General features: G+C 40.3%; 2 protein-coding genes across 2 annotated transcripts in view; both read right to left on the bottom strand.

Annotated features, from left to right (window-relative positions):
- Nucleotides 1-5,815, bottom strand: part of znf1035 (zinc finger protein 1035) — a 32,708-nt gene extending 26,893 nt beyond the window's left edge. The window contains exon 1 of the mRNA XM_006795952.3: nt 5,366-5,815. The gene's annotated coding sequence lies outside the window, so the exon portion shown is untranslated. The remainder of the gene's footprint in view (nt 1-5,365) is intronic.
- Nucleotides 5,816-13,749: 7,934 nt separating this feature from the next.
- si:dkeyp-84f3.5 (uncharacterized) lies at nt 13,750-22,287 on the bottom strand. The gene is made up of 2 exons (XM_006795953.3): nt 22,034-22,287; nt 13,750-16,393 (listed from the first exon to the last, which is right to left on the bottom strand). Exon 2 carries the CDS (start codon nt 16,235-16,237, stop codon nt 14,303-14,305), a length of 1,935 nt encoding a protein of 644 aa, XP_006796016.1. The 5' UTR covers nt 16,238-16,393; nt 22,034-22,287; the 3' UTR covers nt 13,750-14,302.
- Nucleotides 22,288-22,563: the final 276 nt, after the last annotated feature.

The following is a 22,563-nucleotide window of genomic DNA, read 5'->3' as shown; positions in this document are numbered from 1 at the left end:
CAGTAGCGTCACTGGATGAGTCATGAGAGTGTCTCGTTCCCGAAAATCAAAACCGCCATTTTTGAAACTCGGCAACGTAGGAAATGGCAACAAAGAACCAACGCTATGTTCCCCCGGGTGTGACGAAAAGCTACAGACCGAGCAGCGGGTATATCTCCGTTTCGATGTCCACCGTTGTTGTAGCGTTCGTGCCGCATATTAATAGCATTGCAGGACCCGCAGACACGTCATTGTGACGACAAGCACGCAATCAAGGTACTACTGGGTTGTAATGGAAAACCAGTCGATCCAAGTTGAGTTGAGTCTATCTGTAGCGAGTCGACCCGAGTAGGTATTAATGGAAAAATGACTTTATAGGTTTTTCCCACTAGTATCTACTTTGGTCAGCTCTGGCTTGACTCAGTTTTTAGGGTTATCCATTACGTGGTCTTAACAGGTACAAGTTACTGTTTTAGTATCTTCTCGGCCAGGGTTCCAAGCAATCTGAGGTGATCCCACAATATGCTGTCAACAGACTGTAGGTTAGTCAGTGGCATCACCCAATCAATCAATCAGTCATGACTAGTGGTGCAACGGATCACGGTTGATCCAAAATCCGAACCGATCCCACTCCACGGTTCTGTACGCACGTGATCCAAAGATTCGAAAAAGAAAAAAAAAGTATGTGTATGGTGCGCGTGGTCAGTCTGTCAAGCGGTAGTTATGGCCAGCGCTAGCGGTCCAAGTGGCGGAGCAGAGGAGTTTGCGGCATTTAAGCAGGCTTTTGCTGCCCAATCCGACCAGGCTAAAGCTATTACAAAAGCTATTGGGGAGTTTAGCTACAGACGGGAGGCCGTCGTCTGTTGTGCAAAACAAGGGGTTTAAACTGTGATGAACGTGCTTGAGCCACACTATGATATCTCGTTGCGCGTCCACGTCAGTGTGACAAGATCGTTCCAAGCATGTATGAGCAGGAAAAGTTTAAAGTTATGGCTGAACTGTCCCAGGCATCTTCTGTTGCTAAAAACTACAAATGGGTGGATCTCCAGGGCAACGGAAAGCCACGTGACCGTGACCGCTCGTTATATCACAGCGGAGTGGTAGATACAAAGCCCTGTACTGCCCTATAGATTACATTAGATTAGATGAAACTTTATTTATCCCTCGGATGGGATCCTCTGGGAAATTCAGTTTTCAGTAGCACAGCACCGACAGAAGTTGCAGAATGTGAGCAGAAATATACCATATATACACATATATAAATACCGAGAATACAAAAGGGATAAATAGAATAAATAGGAATAAGAATACAAGGGAACGGCACATTTCAAGTATTGTGAGTCTATTACACCGCTGGATATTAACAAAAACTATCACACAGTGAAAAGGCACTACAGCTTACTTGTTCCCCCCTCCTTTGTCCCCATTTCCCCTTTCTCCCCCCTCCAGCGAGGAGTTAACAGTTTTATGGCGTGTGGGACAAAGGACTTTTTAAGTCTGCTGGTCCTTGACTTTGGGAGAAGCAACCTGTCACTGAACAGACTCCTCTGGTTGTTTATGGCCATGTGCAGAGGATGCAGAGGATGCCCAGCATGGTCCATAATGTCCATATTACACTTTATCTCCAAAAGTTGATTCTGTTCATCTGGATGTGGTGTTTTGTGGGAGAAACGTTTCGTCACTCATCCAAGTAACTTCTTCAGTCTCAGCTGACTGCAGGTTTCCCCAATCTTATAAACTACATTTGCATTATGACTGAAACCAGCCTTTTCAAACCTATTGCACTTTAATTTGTTTTTATATAAGTGCGTGGAATGAGTCTTCAGTTGAATGTTTTTTAATAGGCAAAAAATACTTAAGTAAATGGGGAGTCGAATTTTTGTCTTTTTTTCTATTTTTGCTGATCCGAAAATGTATCCGATCCGTGACTTAAAACCGTGATCCGATCTGAACCGTTAAATTTTTGATCCGTTGCACCACTAGTCATGACAGAAACAAAAAGCCATATATCGAGAAGCAGGTATACCATTGCCTCAGCATCCTCCGCATACAAATGACATCACAGGACTTTTTGGCTGCACTGCTATATGTACCCCTCGCATATTAGATAGAACTCAATTGTAACCGAAACAGAGTCGAGTCAAGTAGCTACTAGTGGAAAAAGGCCATTATAGTCCGAATCTGTGATCAAGACAAAACAAATGCGGGATTCTGGAAATGTCAATGAAACAACAAAAGGAAAACAGGACGGTGCCACCAACGAATAAATATTACTTACATCTAAACCCACAGAAGAACTGTTGTGAAGCCCATCTTAACAAGGTGCCTTTTTCAGTCTTCCACCACTCGGGTACTGTGCACACTCCCTCAGTGCAATTGCAAACCAACACACAAAATAGGACAGAGGCACATATGAATTCCATATCCACATCTACCACCTTCATTCTCCAACTCCTGCAACTGGACTGCCCAAAACAATTCTACACTGGTGTGCTTACTAACTACTAGCTGAACTGATTCAAATGCTGATTTGATTTTTAACAAAGGTTAAAGTAAATTTTGTTCTAATTTAGTGCAGCAGTAACAAACAAGATCGAATGATCAGCACATTTTAAATGTGTCAAAACATCAGACTGTGGTGAGTTACAAAAAACTCTGACCAATGATAGCTGTCAATAAATTAGACCCAACTTATATAAAACTTCACATGCTTGCAGAGCTTTGTTTTATTTCAACAAAACTCACCAAGGACAAGGATTAAGGCTCAAGCAAACACAAGTGGCAGATAACAAACTGAGGAGTGTTGGGGGGTGTTAGAGGGCTCTTGTCTTAAGCAAAAACTTAGCACTATATAGCACCCTAGCCATGTCTAGGCTGCTGTGTCACAGTAAAAATGAAACCTTCAAGCACAAGTATGAAACAAAACCAAAACCAGCATGACCAATTAGTGCTCTTTGCACTCATGAACTGTTACAAAACAAAACTAAAACTGAACTTAACAAAACACCGGTTAAAAACAAAGACCTTCTGCTGATAAATTGAGAATGTTCCACCTGCCATGACGGTGTAAAAGATGTAGAACATGTCTGAGGTTAAATTATTAAAGTACACTCCAGAAGAGTAAATCTAAGGATGAGTGTATTTTTGCAATTTTACAGTTACATTGAGCCTGTATGTAAATATTTTATGGAGAAGGATCTCTACACTAGGCAGTCCCCACCAGTTCCTTTGGGGCAAATGATCTGGTTTGACTTGAGGCAAAATAAGTCCCAACTGGCCTTCAAACTGCCTTGGTGACAAATGGTTAAGTGATATAGGACTCTTGATTTCACAAGATGCTACAAAATAGCTAATAGAACTTCATATGGTATCATGTCACTTTCTACAACAACCTAAAATACAAATAACAATACTTCAACTAATAATAATAATATTAATAGTAGTAAATGCTAGCACCTAAGCAGATTCTCCTTCCCAAATCTTTAAAGTTGCTTCAGGCCAAATAGCTTGGCTGAGAAGGTGATTGGCTGCAGACTCCCATCTCTGCAGGACCTGTACACCTCCAGGACACTGGGGCATGCAGCTCGGATCTCAGCTGACCCTTCTCACCCTGGACACAGTCTGTTTGACCAGCTCCCCTCAGGAAGGAGGCTCCGGTCCATTCGCACCAGAACCTCTCGCCATAAGAACAGTTTCTTCCCCTCTGCTGTTGGACTCATGAACAATAACTGTATGACTGTTCCCACCACTAACACATGACCCTACGCTGTGTTCACTGCATCATTCCATGTTTGGCACTGATCACCACCTGCACTCATGTATATATCTATCTACTTAGCACTTTTAATTCTGATTTTTATTTTTGTGTCTATTTAAGCGTTATATGACAGTATGTTTGCACTAAGTACCGCAGCAATTTCCTAATGTTGTAAACCTGCTCATTATTTGGCAATAAAACCCTTTCTGATTTCTGATTCTGATTTCAAGTGTTTCATTATGGATACCGTTTCAAGAGGTACAATGAATGCACATCAATTAGCAAGAGATTATGAATCTGGTATTTATTAACTAACAATGGCGTTGACCTGTTATCCACAAAAAACAACAACAACAAAAACAAAAGCTTTTTAGTCAAATAGCCCATTATTTGTGTAGCTCAGTGTCATAAAAACCAAAATGTGATCTTTAAACAAATGCTAAAATACCATCCATCCATCCATCCATCTTCATCCGCTTTATCTGGGGCCGGGTCGCGGGGGCAGCAGCCTAAGCAAATGCTAAAATACCTTACTCATTAAACAGTTCTGTCACCTTTTGAGCAAATAATACACTATTTTTGATGGCAACGAAACTAGCCATGAGAAAGGCAATATGTATATGAATAAAATTAGAGCAGTTTACAAGAAAACATGTATACGGAACAAGTATGATAAACTGATATTATATGAAATCCAGGTATTTCCAGGTGTTTCCCTTTCACTATTTTTGCTATTAGTCTAAACCTTAACGTTTTTTAATCATCCTAGAAAGCTTAACTATCACATTCAACTCTTTTTTTTTTAAGCAAAATTTAATTTTTGAGTGAGAGTTGTTTTTTTAAAGAAGAAAACTTTAAAAGTGCACTTATTTGATTATTATTGTAAAATCTGATACAAACCACAAAGTAACTTCTTTTTTTTTAAATGAAATTACCAGCAATATCAATTTTATTGTGCATTTGCTGTTGGAGGGTCACAGAGAACATCAACACTGTGACCACATTAATAACAAACAGAAAGCTGAGTTAATATGGGGCAGAACTATTGTGTTCAATAGTGTAAATAAATAGCAGGTCTGCCCACTATACCTCATAACAGTGGGTTAAACCACACACCTGTCTTACAGTTCCAACAGCAGCCTGAGCTCTAATGAACCACTGGCAGGTAAAGCAATGTATAGATGTGTTTTACCACATGGGTTTATTATGCATATTACTAATGACCCTTTAGACTAAGGAGCCCGCACTTAAGAGTACAAAAACAGCTCCAGTGTACAGGCTATTTTCTGTTAAATTGGGTTAGACAGATTAGCGCTTTACATCATTTATTGTGTGACCATCTGAAAGCGCTGTGCTCCTCTTGTCCTGATGTTAGACACTGATTTTTTTAGCGAGCCTGGACGCAAGAGTGCAGACCAAAACAAAGCGGTGTGATGCATTCGGGTCAACAAAACCACGAATAGGGCAGCGGTGCTGCTCTCGACTCCAGCCACGTGTCTGTTAATTTTACATTGACGTTAGCCGATGTTCTGACAGTAGCTACCTTAGTGCCTAGCACCGTGCTAGCTAGCATTGGCACCCAACAGCTAATGGCTACGCTGCGGCTGGTCTTTAGCACGACCCCCTTACCAGATCAAAGCTCCGCGCTGGTCTTGCGTGCATCACAGCCACTCTTCCCCTGTGGTTTATCAGCTACATGTCCCGTCTTGTAATAACCACTCAACAGGCTCCCATTGAAGCATCGGCTTTGTTTGCCAGTGTAAAGAGAAAGCGGCAGTCCTCCTTGTCGATGTCTTCCGTCTTCCTGTGGAATACCGTCAGGATAATCTTTCTATTTTCCTTTCAGTGAGCTAATGGAGGTTGTTCGGTCAAAGACACTAAAGCGTTTTGGATTTTATTTTAAGTCCGGTGCAACACAGCTCGCTTTGTCGATGATAGCAGTGCCAGATCCGCCACCATTATCTGTATTTGCGCAATTACAGACAGCGTGCCCGAAATTCTGCGCATGTTACACAATATCTGCTAACAACCAATGACAATGTGCGGGGAATCCAATTGAGCCCGCCCCTTCATGTTCTATGGCTCTCAGAGTCTGGCTGGGCGGTAGGAGGATCTCTTCCGGGCGACCGCGCTGCGGTTCTCTGCGTGCTGCTGCAGCTGCTGCTCCTGCGCTCCCTACGTGCTGTAACAAACACCCTGTACCTCTTGCGCTGACAGTGACTGCGCCCATTAATGAAGTCCTCAGTGGGGCTTTCCTGCTCCCCTGTGCAGTTTCAGTACTCTGCTGATGTTGCACGAGCATCACCAAACTTATCTGGGCACTCAGACCTATGTGCCTACTTGTCTGCTGTGCAGGATGTGGTTGGTATTTAAAGGGTTAACAAGTCGCATACAACCATTTTGTGTGCAAGACTTGCACACAAAATGGCGCCACCTCTTCTTCTGCTGGTGAGCCAGACAAAAAAGAAAAAAAAAAACCCTTTGGCTGAGAAGGCACATGAGAACCAGTTCCCATAGGAGGGAAAAAAAATGTTCAAAAGGCTGAACAGGAGCTTGTGGATCAGTCTAATAACAGTGTGACCAGACACTGGGCTATTTTACTGGTGCCCTCATGCTCCTAACATATGAACCTTTTAAGGAATAGGCAGTTAATTGGATAATTAACCATAAGTCATTCGATGTAATTAAATGTGTACTACAAAAGTTATGCAAATTAATGTTCAACTGTTTCTGACCAACATTAGCCTCTCAGATTTTACAACCCCAAGCAGCAAGAAAAGGCTCCACTGATATGGAATTTGTTAGATCATTGTTTGTCATGTGGGATTCAATCTAGAAAGATCAGAAAGTGGAGATCTGACCATTTTAGTCTTTTTCCCTAATGTCAAGGTTTGCCCCATAAATATTTATCTTCTCCTGCATGACTTTCTGGGGATTATGTTATGTAATTTCCTACTATTCTGGAAAACTAAACTGATCCTGTCTGAAATGGTAGAAAAACCATACTTAATAAAAGTCTTCCCAGTCAGTATACCTGTGGCTCTTGGGTCATGGGCTCAAATCCCAAGACTGTCCATAAAAAGCCAATCTGGATAAAGAAACCCCACCACCCACCTCCGTTTCTCTGGCCTGGAGGGGTTTTGTGATGCTGTGCTTGTTCATGTGCATGGAAAGTGGTGGGAATACCATGGGAAATGAGGAGAGATACCTCAGTTATATCTGCCGTCTCATATTTCTACATATCTGAGCAAATGCTGTCTAATGGGCATGGATTTTAATTTTCAAATATGATTTTGGCTTTCAGTAATTATGTAAACAAGAAAATGGTGATAAAATGTTATTAAAAAAAAAAAAAAGTAAATCAAGCACACCCATTAAGAGTTCTGTTCTTTCACCCCACTCTAAAACCCCCAAATCAATCTCTGTTCAGTTCAGCTTAAGATTTCTCAAAGTGAACCTGTAAAAGGACCATAATGCTTGTCCCTAAGGGTCTCTCAGCTGGTCCCTTTCAACAGTGCCCAACTGAGGTGTACATTTGCTGTTTGCTTTGGCTCTCCTTTGCTCTCCCCAAGGCTACTGTGCAGTTCTTCCAAGCAACATGAGTCAGTTATTGTCTAGGCCTTTCTTTATCCCCATCTGACAGCACACACATTGTGTGGTAGAAGCTCCAGGAGGGCAGAGGCCAATGTTTGTTGTGACTTTACAGAAACACCAACTAGTTTGGGCTAAACTTCCTACTGGATAACCTTGTGTCACCCACTTCCTAAAAGTATTTTTTCACCACTTTAATGTTTTTCATTTGAATTGCATTAAACGTCTCTGGATATACCCTATAAAAGTCACGTTTTTTTTTAAAAAGTTTAACCTAGTAAACAATGTTTGCAAAGTCAATGAATAATTATGTTAATAATACAAGATCAGGACAGTGACCAAAATAGTTGAGATTATGGTTTTTCCCATAAATTAGCAGTCCTAAGTTATTGCATTGTCAGTTTTGGAAAATGACACAACTTGGAAAGGCACACCTTTCCAAGTTGTGTCATTTGTCTGCAATGCTGGGTGGGGTGATGGGGGGATCTAATGTTTACTGATAATCTGTCAAGCAGATTGGTTCCTTAAGTTGAGAATTTAAAAATAAACTAACAAGCATTTTCTAAAGATGTGATTGTGACTGATAAGTTTGTTGCAGAAGTGATCAGATGAGGGTCAGTGACTGGCTGCCATAAGAATAAGTGCAATTTGGAACAAGCCAGACAAAGCTCTGGAACATGGAGCCATATTAGCACGGTGGTAGCAATTGGTATTGCAATATAACTGGCATGCACTTGCCCAGATGATTTTTTCCCCACTTTCCTACAACAACAACAACAAAAAAGTCCAGCCCTTAAATGATAAATACATCATAGATACTTTTTGTGGTATTATATCCTTGTGATACAGTTTTATTAGTAACTTCCACCCATCGATCCATTTTCTTTACCAGTGGGAGTCTATTTCATCTGTCAATGGGTGAAAATCATGTCTGGTCAAATCCCTAGAGTGTATATGAAGAAAAGGGACAACCCCCAAGAAGTGAAGCAATATGGGTACTGAAATTTTGTGCTGGTGACATCAGTCGCATAAATGCCAACTCTCAAACCCCAAGTCATTTATGTACACTTTGGCGGAAAATCCTAAAAAGTGCAAAACACCTATTGAGGTTTTGCAGACATGTGATCACTAACCACATGGCTTGTCCACTATTTTGACAGTAATGATGCAGTCTAGGATTAAATAAATAAGGACCCAGTCATACAGGCCTAGACTGTATGACAATGATTAATTATCTCGCAATTCCTTAAAGTCATACAACGCCACTGACTATGTTTCCTGTGTGCACACTCTGTAAGATTGGACACATGTTGGCCTTTCAGCTTAACAATTACTTACTAATACTTAAAGCTCTGGTGTGAGGCACCAGTTTAAAATACATGGTGTGCATTAAGGACAGGGACTGTCAAGAACTTTAGCTAATAGACGTCAGCTCGGTCCATGTATTTCCCTTGATTATTTTTTAAACAGCTTTGACAGTGGTGGAGTAGTTAGTATCGTCTCCACGGAAGCAAGGTTTTGGGTCAAATCTCCTGCTCGATTGGAACCGTGATGTATTAAGTTTGCCACTTGTCCCTGTGCCTGTGTAGTTGCTCCAACTTCCTCTTGCAGTCCAAAGACATGCATATTCAGCTAATTAGTAATTTAAAGTTGGTTGTACAAGAGATTAAGTGAACAGAATAAAGTGCTTTAGAGTATATACCCAAATGTGGTTGCTAGTGTAGAGAACTTTGGTCAGAAAGACCAGAAAAACAAGCAGCTCTTTGAAATGTTGCCTCAAAGCAAGAAGGTATGGGCTTGAATTCACTGCCCAGATGGGGTGTCTGTTTGTGTGTATTCTCTTCTCCGGATTCCTCCCATAGTCCAAAGACATGAATTTTAGGTTTACTGGTGATTCTAAATTGGCCATAGATTTGAATGTGAGAGTGGATGTTGTCTGTCTTTCTATTTCAGCCCTGACTGTCCAGGCCCTACTTCCAGCCCCGTGACACACGATTGGCTTCAACACACAAGTCGTTAAGAAAATGCATGGATGGTAATTCTAGAGAAGTACTATGTAGTCAGCTATATATGTCAGTCTTTTCCATGTCTCTTGACAGTGGTTATTGAATTTAAAGGAAATATTTGCCAGAAACATAGCAATGTAATAGAAATTTAACCAACTCCTTCTTAGATGAAGTCTTATCAGTTACAGCAAGCACATAAGAGACAATGTGTTCAGTCGTCTATATGGGCTTAGTTGTGGGTACAGTGGTGTACTAGCCAATGGGCATACCTGAACAAATCCAATTGGGCTACCACACTGTTGATCTGATAAGACTGTGAAAAACTGCAGTCTTTAATGTTCTTCTCTGTTTGTCCATTGTTGGTTGGTGTTGAGGGTGCTGACCCTACCCTTGCTGGATAGTGTTATTAGCCTTGAATGACCACACATTTCACCCTCCCTCCAGACTGGTCCTGAGGGATATGTCCAGGACTGAATTTCTTTCTTCCTAGTCCTGTGTGGGTGGAAGGCGAGTGAGAGACTGCATAACATTTGCAGGATTAAAAACTTCCTATTGTATTAAAGTTTGAGAACGGTATAGGAGATAGATATGTTTTACACCCTAGTCGGGCCAATATGTACAGTGAAGGACCATTGCTGCTGTGAACGCAGCATGTGTTTAAAAAGTGACTGACCATACATACTTGATGACAAGACTGTATGGGTTGGATAGGGACGTCAGACAGCAGTGACGCCATCTACACAGCCTGTGCAGATGGTGCAAAAGCCAAAGCCTAAATGGTACATTTCTTGACACTGACCAGCACAATGCTTTCTTGAATGGACCTAATGGATATGTTCAGGTTTCATAATCTAATTACTATAAACAAAGTGACAGTTTTAATTGTGCCCATTAAAAACTTCACTACTAAGATAAAAGTCTTTCATAATTTACAGACAACATATCTAAAACTAAATTACAAGTCATCTGTAGTTCTGAGCCTTTCCTAGTTCCTTGGGGCTGTAAGAATGAGTTGACCTACTTACAATAACGTGCAGACACAGAAAGGATTCTATGGGTCAACACAGACAGATGCTTGATAATAACAGCTGAAGTACAGAACATATTTGATCGCCCAACATTCAATTAATCAAAGGATAAGTGGAATTTGGATTTGCTTGTACACCTCCTAGTCTAAACAGTCAGACAAAAAGACATTGTATGACTTACAATTTTCTTTAGAGATCTCATACTGGTCTTGTCTTATGTACAAGGAATTTTGGTAAACTTAATCACCATTTATAATCCATCTCTACAATGGTATGTCTTCCATTAATACATTCTTTGTGACAGGATCACAACTCTATTCCAAGGCTTCATGTCCAGAGCTCAAATTCAGAATGTCCTTTATTTGTAGTTGAGTATTGGTCTAATTTTGTAGTAAATTGCGGATGTGCTGTCATGCTCTTGAAAAAGATGTGTTCACAATTTAGTTTTAACTAGATGAAGAATTCACCTAAATATGGGTAGGTGACAAAGTGCCCAGCGTAAAAGTTTGTTGTCAAAATTAGCCATTTTGATCATTCTGTCCAAGGCCCGATGAGAAAGTCAACATGATTACTCTAAAAGCAACCCAGAGTCAATCACAGCACACAGAGGACTTTCCGTCTCTGGGCATCCATTACCAGTATGTGAATCAAGGTTGCAAATTGTTCCCGAGAATTAAGCTATGTAAAGATTGGTGAGCATGTTCCTCTGTGTTGTTAAGATAATAAGTATCTGAGTGACTGTCAGTCTAACCCCTGAAGTTATTAACACTAATGTCCATGGCTTTTCAAAAGAGAGTGGGGATCATACTTATTTTTCCTTCTATGTGTAGCTTCTACTTTTCAAGGGCTTTGAAAACAGATGAATATTCACAACAAGCATTGGACTATTTGAGATTGGCAATATTTATATTGCTGTGTAAGCCAGTGAGGCCTAGCACTTAAGAACAAGAAGGCTCAAACCTCTTTAGGGTGCGTCTTGGAGGCAAACTATTGCCTGAGAAGTTAAACGTGGTAAATGCAATAAAAAGCAAACACAAACTGAAACTAACCACTAAGGATAAGTGCTCTTCATTACTGTTACTGTCTATGGAAGAGGAATACATTTAGAATCAGAATATCAATGACATAGTAGCTCATTCATTTTATGATCAAAGTGTTTGCTAGAAGTTACTGGCAGTCCGTAGCATGAAATTGGCCAGGTGGCAGTGAAACTGTAACTTTGATGCAAAGTTAAATTCTTCAATTGTCACTACCACTTGGAGTGTAAATAGTGAGTGTTGACAAATCACTGGAAATTGCAGGCAATCTGCTTGTGAACAAAGCATTCACAAGTGTTTTTTTTGGTACAACACCCATTTTGTGACCATTTTCACCTGTTGCCAGCCACTAACCTCCAACAACCAATTGCCAACTGGTTGGGGATGACATCTTTCCCTTGTGACCAGAGATTTCCATGGGGTCTCTGTCCAATCTCTAGACCTTTGTGACCAAGGCTGCTACTGTACCCGTCTTTTTCTGACACATTTGCCTATATGGAGAAGCTCTACAGTTGTTTATATAACTCCCCTTTTCTCTGTGGTAGGCTGATGGACCAACAACAGTACAAGCAAGAGTAGCCAAAAGATCGGCTGTACCATGGGTAGGCATGTAGACAGTCTGACTGCCAACGCGCTCCCGCTGCTGATCCATAAAACCCCCATTTCCCTATATGTGCAAGTTTCACTTATTTCTGATCAATACTGTAAGAGTAGAGATTCTAGTGAATTGTGGATAGATTGGCAATGGATGGCTTGCCATAGCAATAACAAAGAGTGCGTCACCTCTCACACAGTTAAAAGATTTGTATAACTTGAAGTTATACCAGCTATAAACCCAGCTACAGTACTGCAACCTACAGTGCTCCTGCAAGAATCAACAATTACTAGTTTCCCACTGGTGCATCTGTGATTCATACAGGACCTGTGTCAGACCAGTGGCCCTTCAACTTGAATTGCATTTTGGGGAAGTGGAAAAAAAACATCTCTTAATTTGACATGCAAGTAGTGTGCGAAGATTGAATTCTCAGATTGAAATTTTAGTGTGCCATCGGCTTGTCCGTGGTATGCACCACCGTTCAGGTGATTTTCGCCAAATGTTCCGCCATCAATGGGCCTGGACATTAGAATATAAGTTTGTGCTGATTGATCATGGGGTACAAACGCAGAGTACACCTTGCCTTCCCACCTAAAAACACAAGCAAGCACCTGCTCTAGGCTTGATACATCACCTTAGGGCCCCATTATACCCTAGTGTTGCTGTTGTTGAATAACGAGGCGTGGCTCAAGTGACTGTATATTGATTGACAAAAACCATGGGTGTATGATTGCGTCAGTTTTTATCGCCATCAGTGCAGAAGCTCAGAGTTTCCCAGGTCTTACATGAGATTAAAAAGATGAGACTTTACAAAGAAAAATCTGCAGTTTTGTTGTTTCTGATTTCAACAACTTCTACTCCTATACTGGCACTGATGTAGAGGTTTTGTCTGAGTGGCCATACCTATGGTTCAGAATACTGAGTACCTGCGCTCTCAGCAGTGGACTAAATAGTGGCATCAACATTTGCGTGCAACATGACCAGTGCAATAACCATAATGGGCCTTTTAAGTCTTCAACACTGCACTCACTATTGTGTCTATTGTGCTTTTTTAGCTAGTCCTTGCCCCTTCATTTTTAAGTCTTGCACTTGTCTACCTACAGACCGACCAGACTACTGCTGTTGAGGTCCTTCATATCATTCAGCTGCCTCTTCCAAAGGTGTTTCTTCTAATGGTCACACTGACTCAGCTCAACGATAATAGCTGGTGGAACAATGCTCTGGAGGGTCACCTCAACTAGCACTTGGGGCAAAGCCAAAAAAGGACTACCGGACTGGAGTACCTCCAACCATGGGACAACATACTTACTGGAGATGGAGCTAAATATATTATACAGAAATCTGTGACAGAGTACTTGGTTAAAATATTTATGCAATGTTGTGAACAATGTGATTAACAGCTTTAAATGGCTCTTAAACCATACCAACTGTCAGCCCAATGGTTAACTTTAATTATGCTCAGTTTTGGCAGTTTGAGTGTTTTGTTGGGGATGACATCTTTTCTTGGTTAAAACTTTAAGATTAGTTTGCCTGATTTTTCATGTTCTTCTACTTAAAGTAGCCAGGAACATCCCCAGTTTTAACGCTGCACTGTGACCTGCTGTCAACTAATAACTTTTTTGACTATCAAAGAATGCAACCAAAGAAAGACAAGTGTCGATATTTCCTCAACAGAAGTGGTTTCTTATCTTACGTTAATGCAAAAAAAAAGAAAAACATAACTACAGATTTTTGAAGAGCAAAACAGGATCTTAAGTTGTTTCTTGGTACAACTTTATTGGCACAATTACCCTACTAAATGACAATGCAATCCTTTCAAAATAAAGAAGTATGCATAAGATTTAAAATATTTAAAAATGTTACATTTTTGCAAGTAAAAGATGAATGCAGCAATTTGACTTACACTGACAGCATAGGTAACCATTAAAAATACAATGGAATAAACAACATATTTACTTTCAACTGCAACAATAGTTTGAGACAGAAAAATTGAAATAAATATGCATTCTAGCCATACACACGCAAACACTGCATTTGTAACCCATTTTCACAATGATTTTAATAAAGAACGGATTTGGTACCACTTGTGCTTCATTTCCAAGTTTAATCGCTGAAATTCACCAAACATACTTTTCATGGCATGCCAACAAAAAATGTATAAAAGTACTTATATAAAATGACCACCACAAACAAACTTTACAGTCCATATTTAGAGTTATCCAATTAGATGCATTCTAAAGTCAAAAAGACTCAACTCTCTACAGCTTAATTGTTGGCAGGAATAATGAAAAATGCGTCTGACAGGATAGTTACCCATTGTTTTCTGAACCATGAGAAGTCTGATGCTGAAGGAACGTCTCCAAGCATGAGAATGTCTCAGTACACTCTGTGCACTCATAGACAGCCTCTGAAGAACTTCCTTTATCATTTTGAGTATGGGCCATATAGTCATCCTCTATGTCCTCTGCATTACCCTTTTCCAAGACAACATCCACATTAGTACCAGTGCCATGAGATGTTTGTCCAGCATCGTCCACTTCCTCAGTGCTTGGGTGATTCTGAAGATGAAGCTCAAGGGATGAGGAATTCCTAAATTGAGCTGGACACTGGGGACATTTGTTGGGTTCCTTTTTGTGGTAACGCAAGTGCCGTTGGTACACACATAACAGCCCAAATCTCTTTCCACATTCCTGGCACTTGTAGTTAACTCTACCTGCTTTTCCTGATTGTTTATCATTTTGATTCTGCTCTGGTGAAGCTACAGCTTCATAGTCAGAAGAGCTCTTGGTGTTTTCATTAGCAGGGCTCATGTTTTTCTCACTATTACTAAGAGAAGTGTATGGAGGACCTTTTGGTGGAGTTGTGTACAAGTGTTTTAAACCTGGCTTCTTATCCAATTCAGCTTTGTGATACATGACTACATGTCTCCTCAAATCACAGCGCTGAGGAAAATGCCTACCACAAAATACACATGTGTGCATTGTACCTTTATGATATCTCATGTGCCGGGACAAACTACTAGAATGATTAAAGACACGATGACAGTGCTTGCACGGATGGAGCTTTCCATTTGGATTACCCCCTCTTCTACGTCTGGCTTTAGGTTGGACCTTTTGCTTTAAAGGTTTTTGGGACTCTTGATTCATCTGATCAATTTCCTCCTGAGTTTGATGTGTGAGATGATGTTCCTTTAAAGCTGCTAACTTCTGGAAATGATCCCCACATAAACCACATCTATATTTTCTGAAAGAGTAGTCATAGTCGTCGCTACAATGCCTAAAGATTTTAGTTTCCCCATTCTGCATCTCAATCGCTGTGCCATTACTATGGCAGTTTTCAAGTTGCGCATTGTGTAGGTCCTTAGAATTTATGTCAATTTCGATTTCAGATGCAAATAAAGCATCAGGCTCTTTCCCCTTGCAATGGTAGAGGGAATGTGTCTGGAAATCTGACATCCAGAAAAAATTCAGTTTGCACTTCTTACAAGGATATGTTTTCTCAAGCTTTTTTTCCTGCTTATTCTCAGATTTACCCAGAGCTGTACCTTTGGAAATAGGGTGATTTTCTTTCTGGTGAGCATTCAGGGCATCTGCTTTCAGGAATCGCTTACCACAAAGACGACAGCAGTGAAACCTCTCATTTAAGTGGTCATGGAGGTGTCTCTTGAGATCCTGCCTATCTTCAAAGATTTTGCAACACAAAGTACATTTGTATCCTCGTTCTGTGTTTCGATATTGCTGGTGACGATGTAAACTCTGCAAGCTATTAAATGATCGATTACATATTTCACAGCGGTAATGTCCCTGGCGAGACTTGTCCAAGTTCACATCAGACGGCCTTGGCCTGAATACCTCTTTGTGAGGAGCAGGCTGCGATTTTACGTTTGGAGATACTGACCTTACAGAGGATGGGAAATGTGAATGTGATGGCAAAACTCCAGGAGATACTGGCTTCAAAGGAGAATGTGACTGTGTCAAACCATTCACAACTGTCAGTGTACCATTTTCTTGTAGCACATATTCTCGGGGGACTTCAAATCCATTGGATGAGCCATCAAAGGAAAATGACTCCAAAGGTCCATGAACTGCCATATGTGCCAATACATTAGCGTACTGACTGAATCCATCACCGCACTCAGTGCAGATGAAGTTAATTTCTGCGGCTGAATTGCCTGAAGACGCACTGTTCCCAGACTTCTGCTTTTCCATTACGAAATGATTTTGTCCATGTACAGATGGCATCATTTTTTAACCGGTATGTACAAGTAAAACTATCCAGGCACCAAGAAAATTGGTCTCCATGTGGCCATCAATGGGTTTGCTCAAAACCCTGGTATTCAAAAAAGATGTGTTTCACAAGATGCATGTTGACTCCTCTGCTTTTCCATGCTGGATTAGGACCTGGAGGGATGAAAGAAAAGTATTACGAAACAACTGACTCCGAAGTTTGTTTAAAATTCAAACTGTATGACAAGTAGTGCAAGTGAGCATTCATTTCCCATGATCTACACTAGGCAAAAATTATGATCAATAGAGGTTTAACACGCCTAAAACCTATTATAATTTCTGTATCCATAGATCCGGTAAGGTCCAAATGACGTAAGTTGTGTCAGACAGTAAGCATCCATGTGTGTGACAGTTTTTTTTGGTCAAACACGTGAACTCTACCACTGAGACTTGCATTATAATGCACCAACTATGCATGCGTCTTTCAGGTAGACTTCAAAGACATGTAACAGAAATGACCAATCATCTGGGGCATCTGCAGTTCAGAGCACAATTACCAATTAACTGTGCATTAACTGTGAAAATGTTTCAGAGCTCGGCTATAGTCAATCAGTCTATCAGCTGTCTGAATAAGTACCCAGTGACACAGGCCTAGTGGCTGGTCTGTGACCATCTAGCAACCACCTATCCTGACAGAACAATGTGTATTCTCCAACAAGTTGTTAGTGGTTGCTGGTGATTGCAGGTGTGGAATTGGTCACAAAAAGGGGTACAGTGCTGAAAACCTTATGTGATCATTTTTGTCTGCATATAAGTAACAAACTCCTCTGCAAACTAATTCAAAGTGCTTCCACAAGCAGGGATACTGAGTGTGGCCGCCTCGGCTTGTCTTCATAGAAGTTATGCCCTTTTGCTGCAACTGCATTTCAAAAAGGGGGAACTTTTAGTTTTTAAGGCAAACATTTTCGTTTTTTTGGTTCACATTTCACTTTTTTAAGTTTTACTACATTTTGGAGAATTAATGGTGAGACAAGTCAGTTTCTTCCATGCAAACTATGGGCACCCGTGACTTTTAGGTACAGCCCCCTCTTTTCAACTGATTAAACCTAGCACCAACCAGCAGGGAATATTCATCCCACACTCCCAGCGACTGGAGGGGGTCAGCAGAGGAAAGGTCTGCTATGGGTGGTGCTGCAGTATGCACAAGAAAGAAAGTCTGGTAAGGACCATCCATCTTCTTTCGCTTATCCGGGCCAGGGTCGCGGGGGCAGCAGCCTAAGCAGAGAAGCCCAGACCTCCCTCTCCCCAGCCACCTCCTCCAGCTTGTCCGGGGGAATACCAAGGTGTTCCCAGGCCACCTGAGAGATATAATCTCTCCAGCTTGTCCTGGGTCTGCCCCGGGGCCTCGTCCCGGTGGGACATGCCCAGAACACCTTGCTCAGGAGACACCCTTGTCAGATGCCCAAACCACCTCAACTGGCTCCTATAGCCTTAGTGACAGGCTATAAGCGACAGTCTGAGTTTCTCCATCTGCCCTTTTAGAATTCCAAGTTCCAGCCCTCATCTTGTTGAATAACAGTATCTTACATGATGATCAAGTAGACATCATTTCATTAATCTAGACCCATCTTGACACCAGTGCAGACCTTACTCGGCAGACTGGCCATTGCCCTTGATGCAGCAGAGGCACTTTAAATTAAATCCCTTTGTCATTACCAAATTAAAATTAACAGAAGCTACTAATTCAATATTTAGTGTAACACCTGGATTCATGTTACCCAACAACAAAATGGGAATTACTAAGGACAAGTACACCAAGTGGCTGATACTGTTAAGTATCTGAATAAAGAGAAAATGTTCCTAGAAGTAGCTCACATTATTGGAGTTTCATAATGTCCTGACGGTCATTGCATATGCTCCAATTAAAAAACAGCATCTAAAAACACAACTGCCCAGTCCCTTATGATGTTCACTTTTATTTATTTAGTTTCCGTTTTCTCAAAGTGACCACTTGAGTAACTTTGCCCAAGCATCACAACGGCTAGCACGAAGTTTCACACATAAAAATGAACTTCTTTATATTTATAACTAAATTCAACCCTAACTATAGCTACTTCCTACTGTTCAATTTTTAGTTTCACAGGTAAAAAAACAACTTTTTTTTTTAACTTTAAAAGATCCATGCTCTCAGCATGGAAAGAAAACCTCTGGTTTTTGGCTCATCATTTTACTCGAGCCGGTTACTGGTAACTAACACTTACCTTGTGGAAACACTGCAGTTTTAAGGAGAAGCAAAGAGATCTTGTCATACTGTTGCTCAATCAGAACAGTTCCCTTTCTGGACAAGCAAACACTGTACTTAACACAGTCTGGAACCATCCAAGACTACATTACAGTGACAGTCACCCCACGTGCGTGCACTTTACAGTGTCTGTGTCAACATTTCACACACACACACACACTTGCACCAGAGAAAGACTGTAGCTCACCACCAACAATAAAAGCCCCACTGAATCTAGGTCACACTCAGGGAGGAGAACTTGGAAACAGTCTAAGTGGGAAGGCTCAGCTGGTAACAAGAGGCAATGGAAAAATGAACACGACGATATTCCAGAAATCAAGTAAAGAGCACCTTTTTATGCATGTTCACCCTGTATATAATTAACAATTACATTCTTTAGCAGCAAACAGGTATGCTCACCCTTTTCCCAAAGTATTGGCATCTTCAATAGATGCTTATGGATTACATTATGAACACAAAAATGGACATGCACACTTCATGAAAATATATAACCACTGTGCTCAATACGTTTGTGCCATTAGATAATGATCTCAGGGAACAATTGCCAATTAAGGTGATTTTTTTTTTACTTGATTCCCAATTAAGGCATTATATTAATATTAGCATTATGTTCTTCATTGCAATTTTATTTACTTGGTGTATTTTCCTGTCTAATCTTTGCATACAACTGACACTACAAGACATAGAAGAGTCTGCATCCCTGCTTTCTTTGAAATAAATGGGCGATTGTGGATCAGCTTAATTGGTTCATCATTATTAAATGGGAAAAAATATATAAATAAAAGCTGGGCATTTTCTGTCTGTTAGTTTGATTAGAAATTAATTTTGTAATTGTAAGAATCTCCTCTCATCAAGTGTATTTGTTGGTGTAAGACTGTGTGGGAGAGCAAAGTGAAAGGGTAAAGAGACAGGTGAGCCACTTTATTTAAAAAATTGTTTTAAAAAATATACATTAGTAGAATCAAGATAATGTTAAGCTGTAATACAGTCTCAGCTGTTCATTTAATAGCTACCCACTAATGGATATTAATTATGAAACCTAAATCATTCATTTGTGTATAAAAACGAAACCTCACTCAAACAAGCTCAATTACACCACGTGCTGTGGACTGAGGGTAAATAATACTACTTTAATTGGTGAGCATTAATCCCATTCTCTACTTTGCTGGGAATGGCATTCATTATTGGCAATCACACAGTAGGAAGACTGGACCACGGATCAGATCACCCACCCCTTGTGCCCAGGTTTTAAATGGCAGGGAAATCTCTCTATATTGTTGGCTTTCATTTGGCATTTGCTTATCTTTTGCACACCTAAAGCACAAAAAAGGTATTTTATTTACTCAATTGCTCCACTATGTCTAGAATCAGAAACAATCAAACAGCTTTCATGAAAACCTACTTCCCTTACAAGCACACTTGATTGTCACCACCAGTAAAATTATAATCAATAAACATCTTCAACAAAGGACAATGCTGACAAAAACAAAGCAGCCTGAGTGAGCTGGTTAGACAAGTAACCTCAGATGACAGTGCAGCCTCTATTATATATCCAAAGCAGTACACCACAATCTTGGCATCAAGGTCTTTGTCAAAGTTTAATGTGTATTTTCCACTGGTTCAAAGTAATGTAGTGCTACCCAGTTTAGGGAGTGTTTTACCTTGTTTTTATCAGCTATCAGTTGGATAACATGTACCTAGACAACAACAGTCCAACGAATGCAATTCTTTCTATATTTAATGTAAATTTTACACCGTTACATCTGTCCAGGTAGGAAGCATCAACCATTGTGAATCAATTTCACCTGCTTTGATGCATATGAAAGTGACTTCAGACTCTGTTCTTTCAAGTCTGTTACATGTACACACTGCTCAACTGCAAAACCATTGTTATAGCAGATTATCTTGTTGCTGCCTGTCCAGTGCATCCATTTTCACTTTCATTTACACCAAAGCAGATAAAAGGGATTCACAATAGTTTATGCTTCCTAACTGAACTGACTGATAGTTCTGAAGTGAAACTGACTTTGTGTTATATAGCAATGACTGAGCAGCATATATATAGACATTAAATTGCTTTCACTTCAGACACATGCGGTTGAGGCATGGAAAGACAGAGAGCAGTAAGTGATTTAACCTACTATAATTAGCTAACATAGCTATAAGATGAACAGTGGATTGTGAAACATGTTCCTACAGATATAAATACAAACACACAAAAATTAAATTCACAATGGTGGCAAAGAGCTTGTCCCTCAAGGAATATTATCATCCCTTGTTTTGAGATACTTCAGGCTGAGTGCCAGTGACACTAACAAAAAAACCCAAATCATAATATGTAAACACTGCTGCTAAGTTGTGTTTGTGCTGCAAAGTAAGAGAACTAACCTATTTAACAGGCTGAAAACACTCAGGATGCAGATATATGAATGCAAGAACGCCAGGAAAAACAAAACAATGGTTGCTACTGAAAACAACAACTCAGATATGCTTAGAAATCATTTCCACTGAAATCAGCAATGCAGTCGTAATCCTTTCAGCTAAAGCTACATGTCTAATAAATACGGTGATTAACAAAGGCTTTAGGAAAAAAGGCATTATCTCCTCAAGCAATTATTTTTTCCTTTAAAACACTAAAGTTTATGCATAGTCTGCCTTGAATTCTTCTCAGATGATTTCATTCCATGATAGCATATTTACTTATTCATTTTTAGCTTTCCTATTTTGCTTCTGAAAGATGCATTCAGGTCAGATGAATTAGTGCCTGATAGTCTGCAATGATATTTTGAGAAAAAGGAATGGAGCACAGTGTAATAGTAGCATTTAGGTGAAAGCCGAGAATCAGTTTCATTTTCACGTGAAAACTTGCACAGTACGGCCAATATCGCACAACGTGGATGTGAAAGCACTGTTATCTACCTGACAATCAAAAATATTTATATCCACTTAAAAAAGGAACAATCGTGCTAAATATTAATCAAAACAGTCGTGATTATCATTTTGGCCATACAGCCCTAGAAGCAATATAATTAACACTGCAAAACAACAACAACAACAAAACATAAATTTTGCAGATTATGAAAGAAATACACCGTGCAAATGCTATTTTGTAACAAGCTTCGGAAAATATCATCCATCGCCATTAAACACAAAGAGATTTGTTTACGGTTTAGCTTAAGAGTACCGGTTTACAAAGAAGCTGTATGCCGCCGATTGTCGTCTCGTTAGCATACTTTGTGAAAGCCATACTAAAATAAAATACATTATGCGCTGACAAAGGCTGAGCGAAAAAAAACAACGTTAAAAACAAGCGTGGAGGAAAGCCACACACATGTTTTACCTTCATCTAAAGCTGAGGATTACCATTGTAGCCACGCAGCTAACGCTAGGAGGTACTGCTGCTAGCCGCTTCATAGTAGTGGTATAAACGCACTGTAGTTCGATATATATATCCATAAAGGAATCTTAGTGTTCAAACTGTCACTCGAGCAGTGAACTTTGACATGACTTACCATTAAATCACAGAATGCAACAATTCACGCCTGCATGGTTCTGCTTCAGACCACTGTCGGGTTACTAAGTGCTGCAGGCCGAGGTGTCTCCTCCTGCGATTACTTCTTCCCATTACTGCGCTGGAAGTCAGCTTACCGGAGCATTAGCGCCACCTGCTGATCTGGAGTCTGGACGAAAGAGCAAGCATTTCGGTTTTATTTTATTTGTTTATTTTTTGTAATAAGCTGCTTCTCAAGGGGGACGCTGTTCAGAGGATCTAAGGATTTGGAAGTGAGGTAACAGTAAAACCCAGGAGATGGCAGTAGTGCAACATCTTTGGATGCAAGCTGCTGTTAAAATTGTAAGAAGAAGAAGAAGAAGAAGAAGAAGAAGAAGAGATGCTGTCCAGTCATTCCCATATTAGTAAATCCAGATCAAACTTCTTCTTCTGCCTACTCCGTCATCTATCTCCATCTCACCATATTGCTAGCATCCTCTTCATTCACACCAAGCCTCTCCATGACCTCCTTCCTTACATCCATGAATCTTT

This window comes from Neolamprologus brichardi, chromosome 11 (assembly GCF_056152115.1).
Source record: "Neolamprologus brichardi isolate AB-2024 chromosome 11, ASM5615211v1, whole genome shotgun sequence".
NCBI lineage: Eukaryota > Metazoa > Chordata > Actinopteri > Cichliformes > Cichlidae > Neolamprologus > Neolamprologus brichardi.
Note: the sequence above shows the minus strand (reverse complement) of the source record. Positions and strands in the feature narration are given on the sequence as shown.

Excerpts from the sequence above, each read along its gene's own strand:
- si:dkeyp-84f3.5 (XM_006795953.3), bottom strand. The coding sequence starts at position 16,237 with ATGATGCCATCTGTACATGGACAAAATCATTTCGTAATGGAAAAGCAG.